This window comes from Drosophila elegans, unplaced genomic scaffold, assembly GCF_018152505.1.
Source record: "Drosophila elegans isolate 14027-0461.03 unplaced genomic scaffold, ASM1815250v1 contig_814, whole genome shotgun sequence".
Taxonomy (NCBI): domain Eukaryota; kingdom Metazoa; phylum Arthropoda; class Insecta; order Diptera; family Drosophilidae; genus Drosophila; species Drosophila elegans.
In genome coordinates this window covers 5,190,490-5,204,783 of record NW_024546167.1, presented here as the reverse complement: position 1 = coordinate 5,204,783, position 14,294 = coordinate 5,190,490, and the positions used below count along the sequence as shown (strand labels likewise).

Here is a 14,294-nt window from a genome sequence, read left to right as displayed (position 1 = left end):
CGAAACACAGGCAGCTTTTTTTTTATTAACTGTTTCGGTTCGAGTTTGTTTCTCGTATTTTGATTGCGGGCCACTCGATTTGATTGATGGCTGTCGCCTCACGGCGCATGCGCGGCATGTCTATGCCACTGACGTACTGATTTACCGTTGCCTGATAAGCAAACTAACAAAAAACCAAAAAAAAAAAAACCAAAGAAACGAGTGGCAATTACCTCAAGTGGAGCAGCATTTGGCATTTGCATAAATTGGCCTAAAACAAAAAACAAAAAAAGAGGGAAAAAACCCAGCCAAATGAAACAAAACGAAACAAAATGAGACGGGCAATGAAATTGGAGCTTTCTTCGTGACTGGCGACGTTTTCCCAGCGATCCGAGTTGAGAGTGGCCCCATAATGAGAGGTCCTAGGGGTCACAGATGTCCAAAGCAATTGGATGTTACAATTTGTTTTGGCCAACGACAAGTCAATTTGGGCTTACTCACCCTCAGGAGTCAACTACTACTACCAATCTACATCCAAGCCCGAAATCATTTGATTTAGACTCTTAAACATAAATAGAAACTTTATTTAAAAAAAAATCATACTGCAAAGTAAGCAAGAACCACAAACTAAACAATGATTTAATTTTCTAAAAACTTAAAAAGAAGCAGGTTTATAAACTTTTCCCATCATCGTGTTATTTATTTTTTAATACATACCACCCATTTCCCAAGTAGAGCATGGAAATGCTCTTAATCTCTCACTACCTAATTAGTTTATCTATCATTATAATTTTTAATTGGCTCTGCCCGCCGCAAACAAGAAGTGAAATACTATAAAGAAGATGGGAAAAATTTCAATTGTAATTTTATGCAACACGCAGCCGCAAAATGATTTTCACAGCAAATTATGCGGCCAACCGCAGTTGGATCCGTGGAACATGCAACATGGATTTCCCACGCATGCTCCCATGAATGGAAATGTAGGGGGCCCCATAATATTATATATATATATATATGTTGCCTGTCTAAAGCGCGCAGAAGCAACTTCCGCGAGTTAACCTGCCGCAGAAAAAGAAGAAATAAAATTTGCGTTTTTGATTAAATCGTGGGATAGATCAAAGCCACCTTATCACAAGTTGGCCAAGTCGGTGAACTGGTCGGGGGCAACGTTTTAACAAACGTGGGACAAAATCTGCTGGCTGTATACGTTTTAATTTTCTCTATGTGAAAACTATAAATTTATGCCTCAAAGCTGAGTTCTAAGAATGACGGAAGTTGTGACTGATTAAGGGTAAAGATTTAGATTTGGTGTTGGTAATTTTATGAACCATGACTTAATACTTTTTTATTTTTGAATTTATTTTGCAGAATTTCAAAACTAAAATGATGTTTCATACCGAACACCGAAAGGTATTCTTGTAAGTAATAAATATAAAATAAAGTGAAGTCAAAATATAAAATACTAGTTCTTGAAAGTGTAACTCCATCTCGGCACAGTTAATGGCACTGGAAGAATTCACGGGGTAATTTTCATACCACCCGTGATCTCTTAGTGGCATCTATGGTGCGGGAATAAAACATCAAAATCAATCAATGGTTATAAATGTGTTAATGTGAACTGCATTAAATCGGTTGCCCAAAGTGAAACCTTTTGTTTTGTTGTTGTGTAACAGAAAATGAATAATTAGAGCGGACTCATTAGCACCTCAAACCTCAGAGCCAGTCCACACAAAAAAACAATCTATTTTATAAATATCGAATCTACAGCAAGAGAAAACCCTTCTAAAAGTGAAGAAAAAAAATTTTGTGAAAGAGAAGTGAGTGGAGCGGATCGATGTAAGGGGGAGTTTACGGGGCCGGACATGGAGGCAGCCTTGAAAAATCACCTTTCACACCGCCTAGAGTTCCCGCTTCTCTTTTAGCTGTTGCCCACAATTAACAGTTCAATGAACCAGGCCATCGCATCGTGGTCCCTTGAAGTTCCAGCCCAGCGGATGGAAGAAGAAACGAACTCACAAAGTACCAATCTCCCGGAGAATAGCACAAAGCCCATGGATAATAGCCCAATGGAGCTGTTGGGCATGCCATCACAGCAAAAAAAAAAATAAAAAGAACGACTCACATACAGGCACAAATAAAAAAAGCGGGAAGAGAGGTAAAAAAAAAGATAATTAACTTTTTTTCTTTTAGCACTAAGTATGCCAAAGAGGAAGCACTAACAACAGCAACAAATTACAACACATTCAGCAAGTGTGAGAGAGTTCCCTTAAGTAAGGGTTCGCCACCCGTCTCTTTCTGCCGCATTACACCCCTCTCTTTCTACCGCTAAACGCTTCAATGACTTTGTCATGCATAAATTTTGCAAGTTTTGCTGTTGTTGAAAAATTCTGCAGTGTGCCGGCGAGCAAGAGAATCAAAACAATTCGGGCACAAAACTCTTTTTCCCTGCTGGCCAAGTTCCGCTCGAGCACTTTTAAGCGGGAAAAAAAGGGGCCTTACGATGATGATGCTTCCTGTTTGTCAGCCGCACTTTATATACATATATTTATGAGACACCTTTCGCGTTGATAAGTCCCGTCCCAGGCGGAGCTACAATTGAAATTTGTACTTAATTAAGTCTACTACGCCGATTCGGCTTTTCTCTGATCTTCAACTGAAAAGGAATTCTGAGAATTGGTGATCTTGGCGATTTGTCGAAGCAATTAACATGCAATATTTAGGATTCTGCGAATATTTGATATATATAATTATTATTGCTAAACGTTATTTGTTTTCATTTTAAATTCCTTTTTAATTAAGAAGGTGTTTAAATAACAAAGACTACTGGATCTATGACAAAGGCGGTTTTGTATGAGATGCTGACTTTTACATTAATGGGCCACTCCCAAGAAAGGTTACTTAATACTAAAATTGAATTACATATTTTTTACTGAAAGTGATGTTTTTATGTGTGTGCAAAGATACGTTTTAAGTTTGTTTTCGAATTGTGATGTGGCTTTAATTGGTTTTGTGAAATGGTTGCACAGTTCAACAGCATAAAAACATAAAATATAAGTTTTGAAACAATTATTTTATTAGCTAATACCAAATTAGCGATTTTTCAATATCGAAATTGAAAACACTGTTTGGTTCACTTTTTAATTGTATTTAACTTCCTGACACTACAACTAAAGAAAGTTTTTGAAAATAAATATTAAAAAAATATATATAATATGATATGCTTACTTAACGAGCTGTTCATAACTGCATTTATTTCATGGATATAGCGAATAACTATAAATGTGGCTAACGAGCTAAACAAGGTTGCCCATACTGACTTTGTGGTAAAAATAATGATATTGTTAATACGATCTGCATTCCATTGTTCTATTAATTTAGTTACGGAAGAAAATTTCACCAGATGGCAAGAAAAACAAATTGATTGGCGGCAAATGGTTTAAATTTCTGCATAATTCAATGCGCACGCGTTCTGGTTTTAGTTTCGGCAATTTTCTTCCCCTTTTTTCTCAGCAGTCACAGCTGCAGAAAATGGTCAAGAAAACCAGGTGGAAAAGGGGAGGAGACGTTGGAGGGGGGAAGTTGTTGGGCCTGCTCCGATTCGCAATCATTAAATAGACGACAGGCGAAATCGAAATTGCAGTGCCAAAGTTGCCGCCTGTTGTTGTAGCAGTTGTTTTTTTTTAAACAGTGGTGGGAAAATAAGTTTTTACGAGGTACTAGGCACAAGATTACCAAAAAAATCACCAAGTACCAAATACCGCTTTTGTACTTTATAATATAATCCGTGCAGAAAGTTTACTACAGAAAATAATAAAAATATTTCTTAAGAGGTCCTAAACTTAAGTTTAACTTAACATTTCATTATAACACGTGTGTTAAATTGTTAAACTAAATTTGAATTTAACTGTGTTAATGAGTAAGCAAACATGTTTTATTTTAAAATTTTAGTTTTTAAGAACGTGCATTATAGACTTCATAAATATAATAAGATTTAAGATACATTATAATTATAATAAGCACACAATAAGAATTTGCTTTTATTAAATTAAATTTAACGTGCATCCAAGATCAAAATTAAATGATTTAAAATACTATCTTTAAAAATAATGTGTACATAAAATTATATTAGGTCGGTTTGTACCTAGATCCTTCTCATCACCGATTGTATGTTGTTGTTGCTGTTGTCGCAGGGTTGTTGGGAAAATTTGAAAATTACCTTTTATCAGAGCGAAAATGAGATGGTTAATTTGAGTGTGCCGGAATCGGAATCTGGCTGGAAAATGGAAAATGCCGACTGTGGGAATTGCCGTTCTTGTCATTTCAGTCAGTGGGAAAACTTTTTGGCGTGGGTGGGCGACGGGGAGAGCAGCTGTGCGTTGGAATGCCCCCCTCGTTCCTGCTTCTTTGATCTCAACTTGATGAGAACTGGACTTGGTTCACATAAACAAAAGAAGTTCCTGGCCATGTTATGCAAATTACCACACGGCAAGAAAGTAAGTTGTGCCCAGAACCAGTTAAGTCATGGACATACTCTGGTTTCAATATTCAAAGCTTAAAAACTACAAATATATTTTTGAATCGTACTCAAGTTATAGCTTTAAAAAACAGTAATTTTTTTAAACAAGATTATTTTCTAAATCGTTTTCAAAAATGAAGCTTCCATTCTAGCTAGTAGTTAAACTTTTTTTTCAGTTGGGGAGTTGAATATAAGGAAGATTTTAAATATTTAGAGAATGATTTGAATTTCTTTCTGTGCAGGCAGAAAGAGAGGCAGCTAGCACGCGTTTCGCCCGCCTGTTTTGATCTATGAGCTGCGATTACGAGGCGCAGCTAAAAGCTGCACAAATAAAGCGCGCCGATCTCCACAAGTTGATCCCCAAGTGAGGCAGCTGCTGCTGCTTTTTCCGATGCTGCCAGCAGTTGCAAATGATGATGAGGCAGCGGCAACAATAACAACGACAACCAGGAGGCCATGACAAGCGACAAGTTGTCGTTAGGCCCAAAATTAGATGCATTTTGTATGCCAGACATAGATCGCTAGCGAGAGCACAGAGCGAAATAGCTTGCACATGGAAAAAAAACTGTGTTCAAGCTATTTAAATCACTTGAAAATAGAGCAAATAAAAACTGAAGTGCCATATAATTTAAGCAACTTATACGCATAAAATGTAAATTAACAACAGATTTTTCCCTTAAAACATTCATGTTAATATTTATACATGACTAGTTTTATTTTAACGTTTATGTTATCTGACAACTATCAAAGCGATTGAAATTGTATAGAGCAGTAATTGGTATATGGATAGAAAATTTTTCAAAATGATTTAATGTATTTCAGTTTCTCCAGTGTTTCCAATCTTCTATGTGGGAAAGAGAAGGCTAGAGAGCTGCAGTTATGGGCTTAGGGTAAACATTTGGCGACGCATCAATGCAGCTGGCCAAGAGCAAAAAAAAAACCAACAACAACACGAGCAACAACAACACCATCGACAACACCATCCAACCAACAACAACAACATAAGCTGCGACTGCAGCTCAGAGCTTGTGGAGTGTGCAAATATTTTAGCAGCAATTTTCAGCTTAAATGCCTGCAAAACGAGGCGCATCGTGTGCCCAACAGCTTTTGGCGGCTCAGAGGTTTTTCTTCTTTTTATTCTCATAGGGTACGATAATTATGTCCAGAAGTATACAACGACTATAGATGCTAGATGCTATAAAGATTACATACATAATCTTGATTTGCATCGGCAGCTGTTTCTCAATTTACGGAGTAGAAAAACATGAATTTATTTATTTAGTTATTAAAGTTTCCTTATGTGAATACGTTTCGGTCCTATCATAACTGATACAATAAAGAAGTTAATTTCATAACTGACACATCTTAATATCTGTATCTGGTGAAACGATATTGTTTATAAATATGAAATATCAAGTAATAATTATGTTTTTAAGTATTTAACTAAAGTAATGATAATTTTGAATTCATCTATGAAAACAATCTCATCGCATCTACAATAAAATTCATTCATATTTAAGTTAACATAGTGCTAATTAGCACTGAATCGATTTAAATTAGGCTTTTTCTATATCGTTTTCACTCATGATGCAATCAATAAATATTTGTTATGAATAACAAATGTTGTATAACACCCAATTATTGGGTACCACATCTAAAAGGGGTAACTGAATTATATTACCTGGCAATTAAGTAACATTTCCAATGAGTTATAGAAACACTCTAAGTTCTCATAATCAGATAGCTAGATAGCTCTCCCTCTCTTTGAGGTTTGGGCACGGGGAATTTCCTAGCGTTAATTAGTAAGCGGCGTACACGTGATGACAATGACTCTTGCTATCGGTTCATAGAGATCAATGCAAAACAGATATATAGATACCCGGTTCCCATTTATCAGTTCCCAGACTTCTCAGCACACATCTGGCGACAATGTCAATGTGTTTCGACCTCGAGGTGGATTTTCAAAGTTTCCTTAATCGAAGAGTTCGATTTTGTTTTGGTATTCCACAGATTTGTCCCTGAAATTGTGCACCAACCCCGTTCCCGATTCGGGTTTCCGTTATGCCCCGTTGTACAAAACCGTTGCGTGTTGATTGATTTTATGCGAATTTCTGATACAAATTTATTAACAATTCAAATTGCAAGTTGAAGTTAAAATCTCAAGGCAAAAACAACGGCAAAAGAGAACACGGTTTGAGATTCTGTAGCTCTAAAACTGTTTAGGTTCCCGTCCGGTCTATGTCGACTTAGCCATGGCGCCAACCTAAGTGGTGTGTTTATTTTTTGGTCTTGTCTTGACTGTGGTGAATTCACTTATATGAATATATCATATTTTATCATTCTTTTTACCTTTACTGTTCTCTTTTTTATTTAGCCTGATTTTTAAATTTTAATTAAAATCTTTTAAACTCTATTTTTGAAGATAGCACCTAGGTTTTTAAATTTATCAAACCAAATCATGCCTAAATACGTTTATAAGATCGCACAAAAATGTCCAATCAAATCAAATTTTGTGATGAAAAAGAAATACGAAAAATAATCATTTACCTTAAGCCACAGCTGAATAATATTGTAAAATATTTTCAGATATTTACTAAGGAATGGAATTAGTTGCCCAGGTGCGCTTCGTCACCACGTTGATAGCCGTCGACACTGATATGCTATGCAATTACCCTAGGATACAATTACTTTTCGGAATTTTATTTTGATAATTTTCATATTACCGTGTGTTCTTTATAATAACTACTTTTTCTCGTATTCAATCTTCAATTTTTGAATTTGTTCTATATTCTTGTAGTAGTCGGTTGTTGCCTGCTTGGCACGTAAAGCGGCCTCATTTAAATCGTAAATCGAAAATGGGTGATAGTTGTAGGTGAACTTCTTTTCCTTTCCATTCGCAAGTTGATTTTGATTTTGAACACACTTCGATCCTATAAAATGGGGTACTTTCATGGTGACCGCTCTGTCCTCCTCCTGAGTATGTGATTTATTGGATGCGATATCGGATGTAGCCAGTGCTAAGAATCCGCGGCAATGGGTCAGTGGCCAATTAGTGATTTTGATTTTCTTTGCGTTGCTCCTCAGCATGTTCAAGATTTCTTGCCACCAATTGCAAAGAGGAGAGAAAGTTGGAAAGGTTTTCGGTGTGATGGCTAAAAGTCAAATGGAGTCGATTACTATGTAGCTTAGCTTGTTTCGTTTTTTGAGCTCCTCGGATTTGGTTTTTCTATACTTCCTTGCTTGTGTCCAATGGACTTGACATTCGCAGCGGAGGCAAACTGTTTTCAGTTTCCCAGCTCTTGTTTTCCATTTCTCGCTTTTCCTTCCACCAATGTCAGCCCATTGTCGAGCCGAAGGGCTTAAGGGAGCCAGCCGGGGTGTGCTTTTGATGAACTTTTAAGTGATTTCCTGGGGAAGGACTCACGGCTGCCATGCACAACAGCTGCAAATAGCTCACCATGACTTGGATGTCACTTAAACTAGCGTTTTTATTTAATTTAAACGATGTTGAGTCTCTAAGCTAGGGAGCTATTAAATTTTTTAAAGCTTATTAAATTTGATGTTTTACGAATATCAATTCTAATCTGCTAGTATTCTGTTAAACTTGATTTCCTAAAAACTTCTGAACAATTTTGTGTATTTAAAACATTTTATTTGCGTTGACCCATGTTGACGGAACATCTGAAGCCACAAAAAAAATTTCTTTTAAAATGCTTACCATTTTTGAGTTCTATAGTGAAGTCGGCTAGCTTTTAAATCTATGACGACGATAATAACAACTCATGAAGAGCCACACGGAGTATAACTTAATCGAGCATTAAGGTGATTATAGAAATAATTTTATATATTGAAAACGTATCTCAACATTAAATTCTTATGTAACATATTCAGTTATGTGAATATGCAACTCTATAATTTAAAATATAAACACAAGATTGCTAGCTCTGTGTAATTTTCTTACATAATGTGTTTATTGTATAAGGTCGATAAAAATGACTCATGGAATACTCTATATCTAAATCGAACACAGTTTTACTTGACCGCAATTTTCTTTGGCCTTTGGCCGGTTTTCATTACCTTTGGCCAAGTTGTTATTGCATCCTAAGAACCTTGGCCAAACCCACCTTCCACCCAACTAAACACTCAAGAGCAACTTTATTTTTAAGTGTACCATAGAGTAACTTTATGGAACGGAGAAGGAAACTTTTCCAACGCTTTCTCCTCGTCCCCGGTCGAGTGTTTATTATTAAAAAATTTGTAGCCAAGAAAGTTGGCTCGGGGGTTTCTGGCCAAGTTGCGTGCACACGTGTCCATAAAGGTTGAGTTGTGGAAAGCGGAAAACGGAAAACGGGGGAAAATTCATGTGTGGGAGTGCAGCATCCATGACCAAAGTGTCAGAGTCCATGAAAGGCGATTAGGGTCAACTGGCTTTGGCTAGTTGGCCAAAAGGAGCGGAGAAGCCAAAACGAAAAGAATCTCTGACCACCTGTGGCCACTTCTCAAATCTGCTGGTAAGTTTGCCTCACTTAATTGGGCGATGCCATAAATTAAGTTACGAAACTTCGTTTTCAAAAGAGCATGCAGCCGTCGTCCTGCAGCCTTCATTCTGTATTCTGTATTCTGTTTAGTTTTTTTTTACGTTTTCACATTGATGCAGTTGTCTAACTATAAAGTAACACGAAGACAATTAAACTTATGGCTAAAGTTAGCTAAAGCAGTGAAAAAAGAAAGCGTTAGAGCTTGGGTTAAGTTCTTGGCAAAGTTTGCTGTATGCTGTAAGCTGTATGCGTTAGTTTAACAAAAAGCTGAGAGAAATGTCACCAAAATCCCGATTCTAGGCTAGGTAAACACTAGATTCGATCTAGTTCTTAGGGTCTAGGCATATTCGTGGTCCGGTTGGCAGATCGCTGAGGTCGCTGGTTGACTTTCGTTTGAGTTCAGTTGAAGTTTGGGCTTGTTTTGGTCACATGTCGCGGATCTACCAGTTCTTGGAGCGCCTTTCGGCACTGGTACTGGTGGAGCGGAGATCGTCGCCATCGCGGCGGCCATCATCGCGCTCATCCAGCCTGTCCAGCTGCCAGAGATCATTGTTCAGCAGGCGGCGGCCATTGGACCAGCTTAGAGCGGCTCCAGCGCGGGCAGCATTGCCATTCAGCCGGGTGGTGATCAGCCCGTTCAGGTTTCCTGCCTCCAAAATCAGTGGTGAACTGATCAGCTGGGCCTGCACGCTGGCACTCGAGGGCTGGCTGAGGATCAGGTTCTGGCTACTGCGATCGAGGGTGAGGCGTGCATTGGGCAGCTGACGCCAGGCCTCCAGATCGCGTTCCCTGGTCAGCAAAGTTGTGGTTCTGGTGGCGCTGGGCAGGCGGGAGGTCAACAGTGTGGGCGGATGGGAGACCACGGTGGCCTGAATGCTGGGCAGGCTTTGAGCCAGGAGCAGGGTCTGCTGGTCAATCAATCGCTGGTTCTGGCTCTGCCGGCGCTCTGCCTGCTGGCGGCGATCCTCGCGATCCCGCTGCTCCCTTTCTCGCAGCTCCCGTTCCCGCTGCTCTCTTTCGCGTTGCTCCCTTTCGCGTTGCTCTCTTTCACGCTGCTCCCTTTCACGCTCCTCCCGATCACGCTGCTCCTGGAGACGCTGCAGATCCCTCAGCTGCTGCTCCTGCTGTTGCCGCTGCTGCTCCTGCTGCTGCACCTGCTGTTGGAACTGCTCCATCAGCTGCTGGGCCTGGTTGCGCGCCTGGTTCTCCGACTCCCGACGACTCTGGGCCTCCAGCTGCAGTTGACTGGCCTGCTGGGCCTCGGCCAAGGACTGAGCCTCCGCTATGGCCTGGGCAGTGAGACGGGTCTGCAGCTCCTCCAGGCTGTTGAAACGTGAGGATGTGGAAGAGGAGGTCGAGGCGGAGAGCCTCTGCTCATCCAGACGCTGCTTGGACACGATGGCATTGAAGCCACTCACATCGTCGGCCGTGTACTCCACAATGCGCCGAGTGCCGTCGGGCTCGATCAGGGAGTACTGACCCTTGACCAGGTCGCCATCCCGCTTTTCCTCCTGCCGCTTGTCGTCGCCGGTGAGCGAGTCCCGCACATCGTAGGCGAAACTGTACTGGGGACGGGTGTCGTAATCCTCACTGGAGTTGGGTGACAGAGTGGTGGCATCATCGTCATCCTCACCGCCATCATCTCGGTTGAGCAGTTGCTGCTGCTGTTGATGCTGCTGCTGCTGTTGATGCTGTTGAATGCTGGAGGATTTGGTCAGTTGGCTCAAATCGAGGGGGCGCAGGAAGGCCGAGTTGGCCACATTGCAGGTCAGCAGGCTCAGGCAGAGCAACAAGTACGTCTGGAATCAAAGGGATTCACACAGGATGCGAATTAAATGGCTGTCCGTTATAAATCAACCGTTGGCCTCATCAATTTGTCATTCCACAATGCGTTTTCCCTTTTATTTGTTAGTTGCACAGAGGGCCATAAATTAAAAACGACAACAAGCGACTCATGTTTCTGAACAAAAAATTGTGGGGATCTGTTGGTTTGCCGGACTCCATTGGCTGTCAACTTTACAAAGATGAAAAGCTTAACTGTCTGAAACAATACTACAAAATACACTGATAACTGGCTAATGTTAACTCCTATTTTAAATTCAGTTTGCAATTATAATTATTTCGATTAAAAACCGCTTTATATTTTCCTCAAAGAGAGCAATAAAGTCAATTTAATTAGTTTCCAATTAATTCCGATTAGTTTCCTTTGTAAAACCTTTTCTTACGAATTCTTTATTGCTGATAAGTTTTTTTGTATTTCTTATGTAATGCATTTAATCAAAATTAATTTAAGTTGTACGTTTTAAAACAAGTTTAATAACTTCTAGAAACAGAATTGAAAATCTGTATTAAATGTTACATATTTGTCGTAATATTTTATAACCTTTGTAAACCTCTAACTAATATTTTACATTTTTATATGTAATTTTCCTTTAAAATGCTCTAAAGCATTTAATGGCCTCATTGCTTTTTCCCCAATTTCCAAGGGTGCTTAGGCTTCTTTATGCCAACTAAACTCTACTGATTTCCATTTGGTTTATGTCATTTCTCTGGCCTTTTAAATTGGCCTAATACGCTGTGGCCTAAACCGTTTTGTATTTTTGATTATCCTGATTTATGGGCCCAACTTCCACTTTGCCGGATTACATGGCGGCAGAACAACAAGGGGGGCTGGCAAAATTTATGGCCGGCAGCGTTTGACGGAAAACTTACCCGTTTCATGGCTGCTGACGTTAAGTATTCGACTAGTTGGCCGCTGGTTATTTGTTTGGCTGCTTCTGTTTGCTGCCGATGGCACACTGATGCCACCTCCATCGCCCACTGGTCGTTTTATAACGGCTGGAAAAAAGGGCCATCGCCATCGCCAGAACCTGCCCACACATGATATGCCGGAGCCCCAGCTTTCAAATTTGTTTAGTTAAGGTTACAAATGACCTTGCCGAGGAGGCACAGCTACAGATAAATTGGAGCTGCAGTGCAGCATTCACTTTTCAGCCGTTGCCTCAGTGCCACCGACCAAATTGTCACCCACTAGCCCAAAGCCAAAACAAAAACCAAACCCAAAACCAAAACCATGGGGGGAAAGGCAGGGAAATCGGTTGGTGCTTATGAAAATGGTCAGCCAACATGGCCTACGGAAATTGGAAATAGGCCTGCACCGGAGACAGTGAGTGTTTGTTGCGCTTTGGTCTCATGAATTGGAAATTTTGTAATCCCTCATCCGTCCGAGCTCCGATTGCAAAATGCTCAAAACTAGGCAAAAGCCAACAAAAAAGAGGAAATTTGATAGCTGGCCCCAAGTAAAAGGGGCGACAGGCTGGAACGGTCACCTTAATGGACTTCCACTGTAACCAAACCAGGCACACTTCATCGATTATCTCGATTCGTTATCCGACAGGTTTTTTTATCAAGCGCAGTAACGAGAGCCGAGGCTCATTTGTTTACTTTTGTGGAGATAGTGTACTATAGCAAGTGCAGAAGTGGTCAGCGGATGTGGGTTTTTAGGGCTCTTCGGCTTCTGTGGCTTTACTCAATGCAGGTGATTTATGTTTTAACAAGTGAAATTATGGAGATCAGTGTGTTTTTAGCAATAACATAAATTTATTTAGAAATTGGGTTCCTTCTTATTTATTAACATTTCAACCAGATTTGAAAAACCATATTGCAAGAAAGAAAGAAAAGAAATTCAAAAGAAACATTTAACTGTCTAAAGCCATTAATAAAGTACAATAGGTAGAAAACTATTCTGTTTTGGATCAAATTAATAAGTTTAGCTAATAATATTCAAATATAAATGCGCCCAACCTTAAAGTGCTTCCTTATGTGTTACTCATACATATATGAGTCATACTTATTTATGGGGCAAGTTAACTCGGCTTAGGATGCGACATTGGAGCTGGCAAGCGTGCTAGCTTCATCAGCTGTAAAAACAAAAGTAGCGCCAGCATCAGGCAGAACATCTGTGTCAGTGCGTATGAAAACAAAAAGAATTCTCCTTCGTGAGACAAACAAAGGGAGCAACAACAATAACAGGAGGCGAACCAAAGGAAAACCCAAAGCAAAAAAGGCAACTGGCTGGAAAAAAATTGTCATGCATGAGTAAAATACAAGAGTAAGAGCAGAAGTGGCGGTACACATAAAACAAAACAGAACTTTAAACAAAAATGTAATTGTTAAAAAAAATATTTGGTAACATGACTTTTTAATTGGTTATAACTTCTCATAATAATTTGATTTCATTTAATGATGTAACTGTTAAGGTTATATTCATTGCTATGATAGTACTTTCTTATCGATTTTTATTTTTATTATTTTATTTATTTTTGTTTATTTCAATTAACCATTATTCTGATAATACATTTATTTTTGTGTTGGTTAATCAATGTAGAAGACAGTCCACATTAAATAAAACAAGAAAGAAAGCAAACTTCGGCAAGCCGAAGTTCATATACCCTTGCAGCTATTGCAAGAATTAAACATTTTTGAAAACATTAAAATTATGATTTACTTTCGTATATGTTTAAAAACATTGAAGCTATGATGATTTGCAGCCCAATTATTTGATAGTTATTTTATATATTTTTATTATTTCTAAGGGAGCTATATGATATAGACGTCCGATTTTGATAAAATTTAAACCATAATTCTGAAATATTTAACCATTGCTGTATGTCGAAGAACTAAACAAAAAATTAAAAAACAGAAAAGTTATAATTTTTTTTCATTTATTTTTCCGATTGTTCCTATGGGAGCTATATGATATAGTCGTCCGACTTTGATGAAATTTAAACCGTAAATCGGAAATATGTAACCATTACTAAATGTCGAAGAACTAAACAAAAAATTAAAAAACAGCAAAGTTATAATTTTTTTCATTTATTTTTCCGATTGTTCCTATGGGAGCTATATGCTATAGTCGTCCGATTTTGATGAAATTTAAACCGTAAATCGGAAATATTTAACCATTACTAAATGTCGAAGAACTAAACAAAAAATTAAAAAACAGCAAAGCTATAATTTTTTTTCATTAATTTTTCCGATTTTTCCTATGGGAGCTATATGCTATATTCGTCCGGCTCGTTCCGACTTATATACTACCTGCAATAGAAAGACAACTTTTGGGAAAGTTTCATGCAGATAGCTTTAAAACTGAGAGACTAGTTTGCATATAAACGGACGGACAGACGGACAGACGGACAGACGGACATGGCTAGATCGACTCGCCTAGTGATGCTGATCAAGAATATATATACTTTATAGGG

The 14,294-nt window shown here is 38.8% G+C and overlaps 2 protein-coding genes across 2 annotated transcripts; both read right to left on the bottom strand.

The window, feature by feature from the left end:
* Positions 1-7,179: 7,179 nt before the first annotated feature.
* Positions 7,180-7,736, bottom strand: LOC108138093. The gene has a single exon (XM_017260079.2). It carries the CDS (start codon positions 7,580-7,582, stop codon positions 7,238-7,240), a length of 345 nt encoding a protein of 114 aa, XP_017115568.1. The 5' UTR covers positions 7,583-7,736; the 3' UTR covers positions 7,180-7,237.
* Positions 7,737-9,092: 1,356 nt separating this feature from the next.
* LOC108138029 (transcription factor SPT20 homolog) lies at positions 9,093-11,819 on the bottom strand. The gene is made up of 2 exons (XM_017260002.1): positions 11,746-11,819; positions 9,093-10,832 (listed from the first exon to the last, which is right to left on the bottom strand). The coding sequence occupies exons 1-2, from the start codon at positions 11,752-11,754 to the stop codon at positions 9,474-9,476; spliced, it is 1,368 nt and encodes a 455-aa protein (XP_017115491.1). The 5' UTR covers positions 11,755-11,819; the 3' UTR covers positions 9,093-9,473.
* Positions 11,820-14,294: the final 2,475 nt, after the last annotated feature.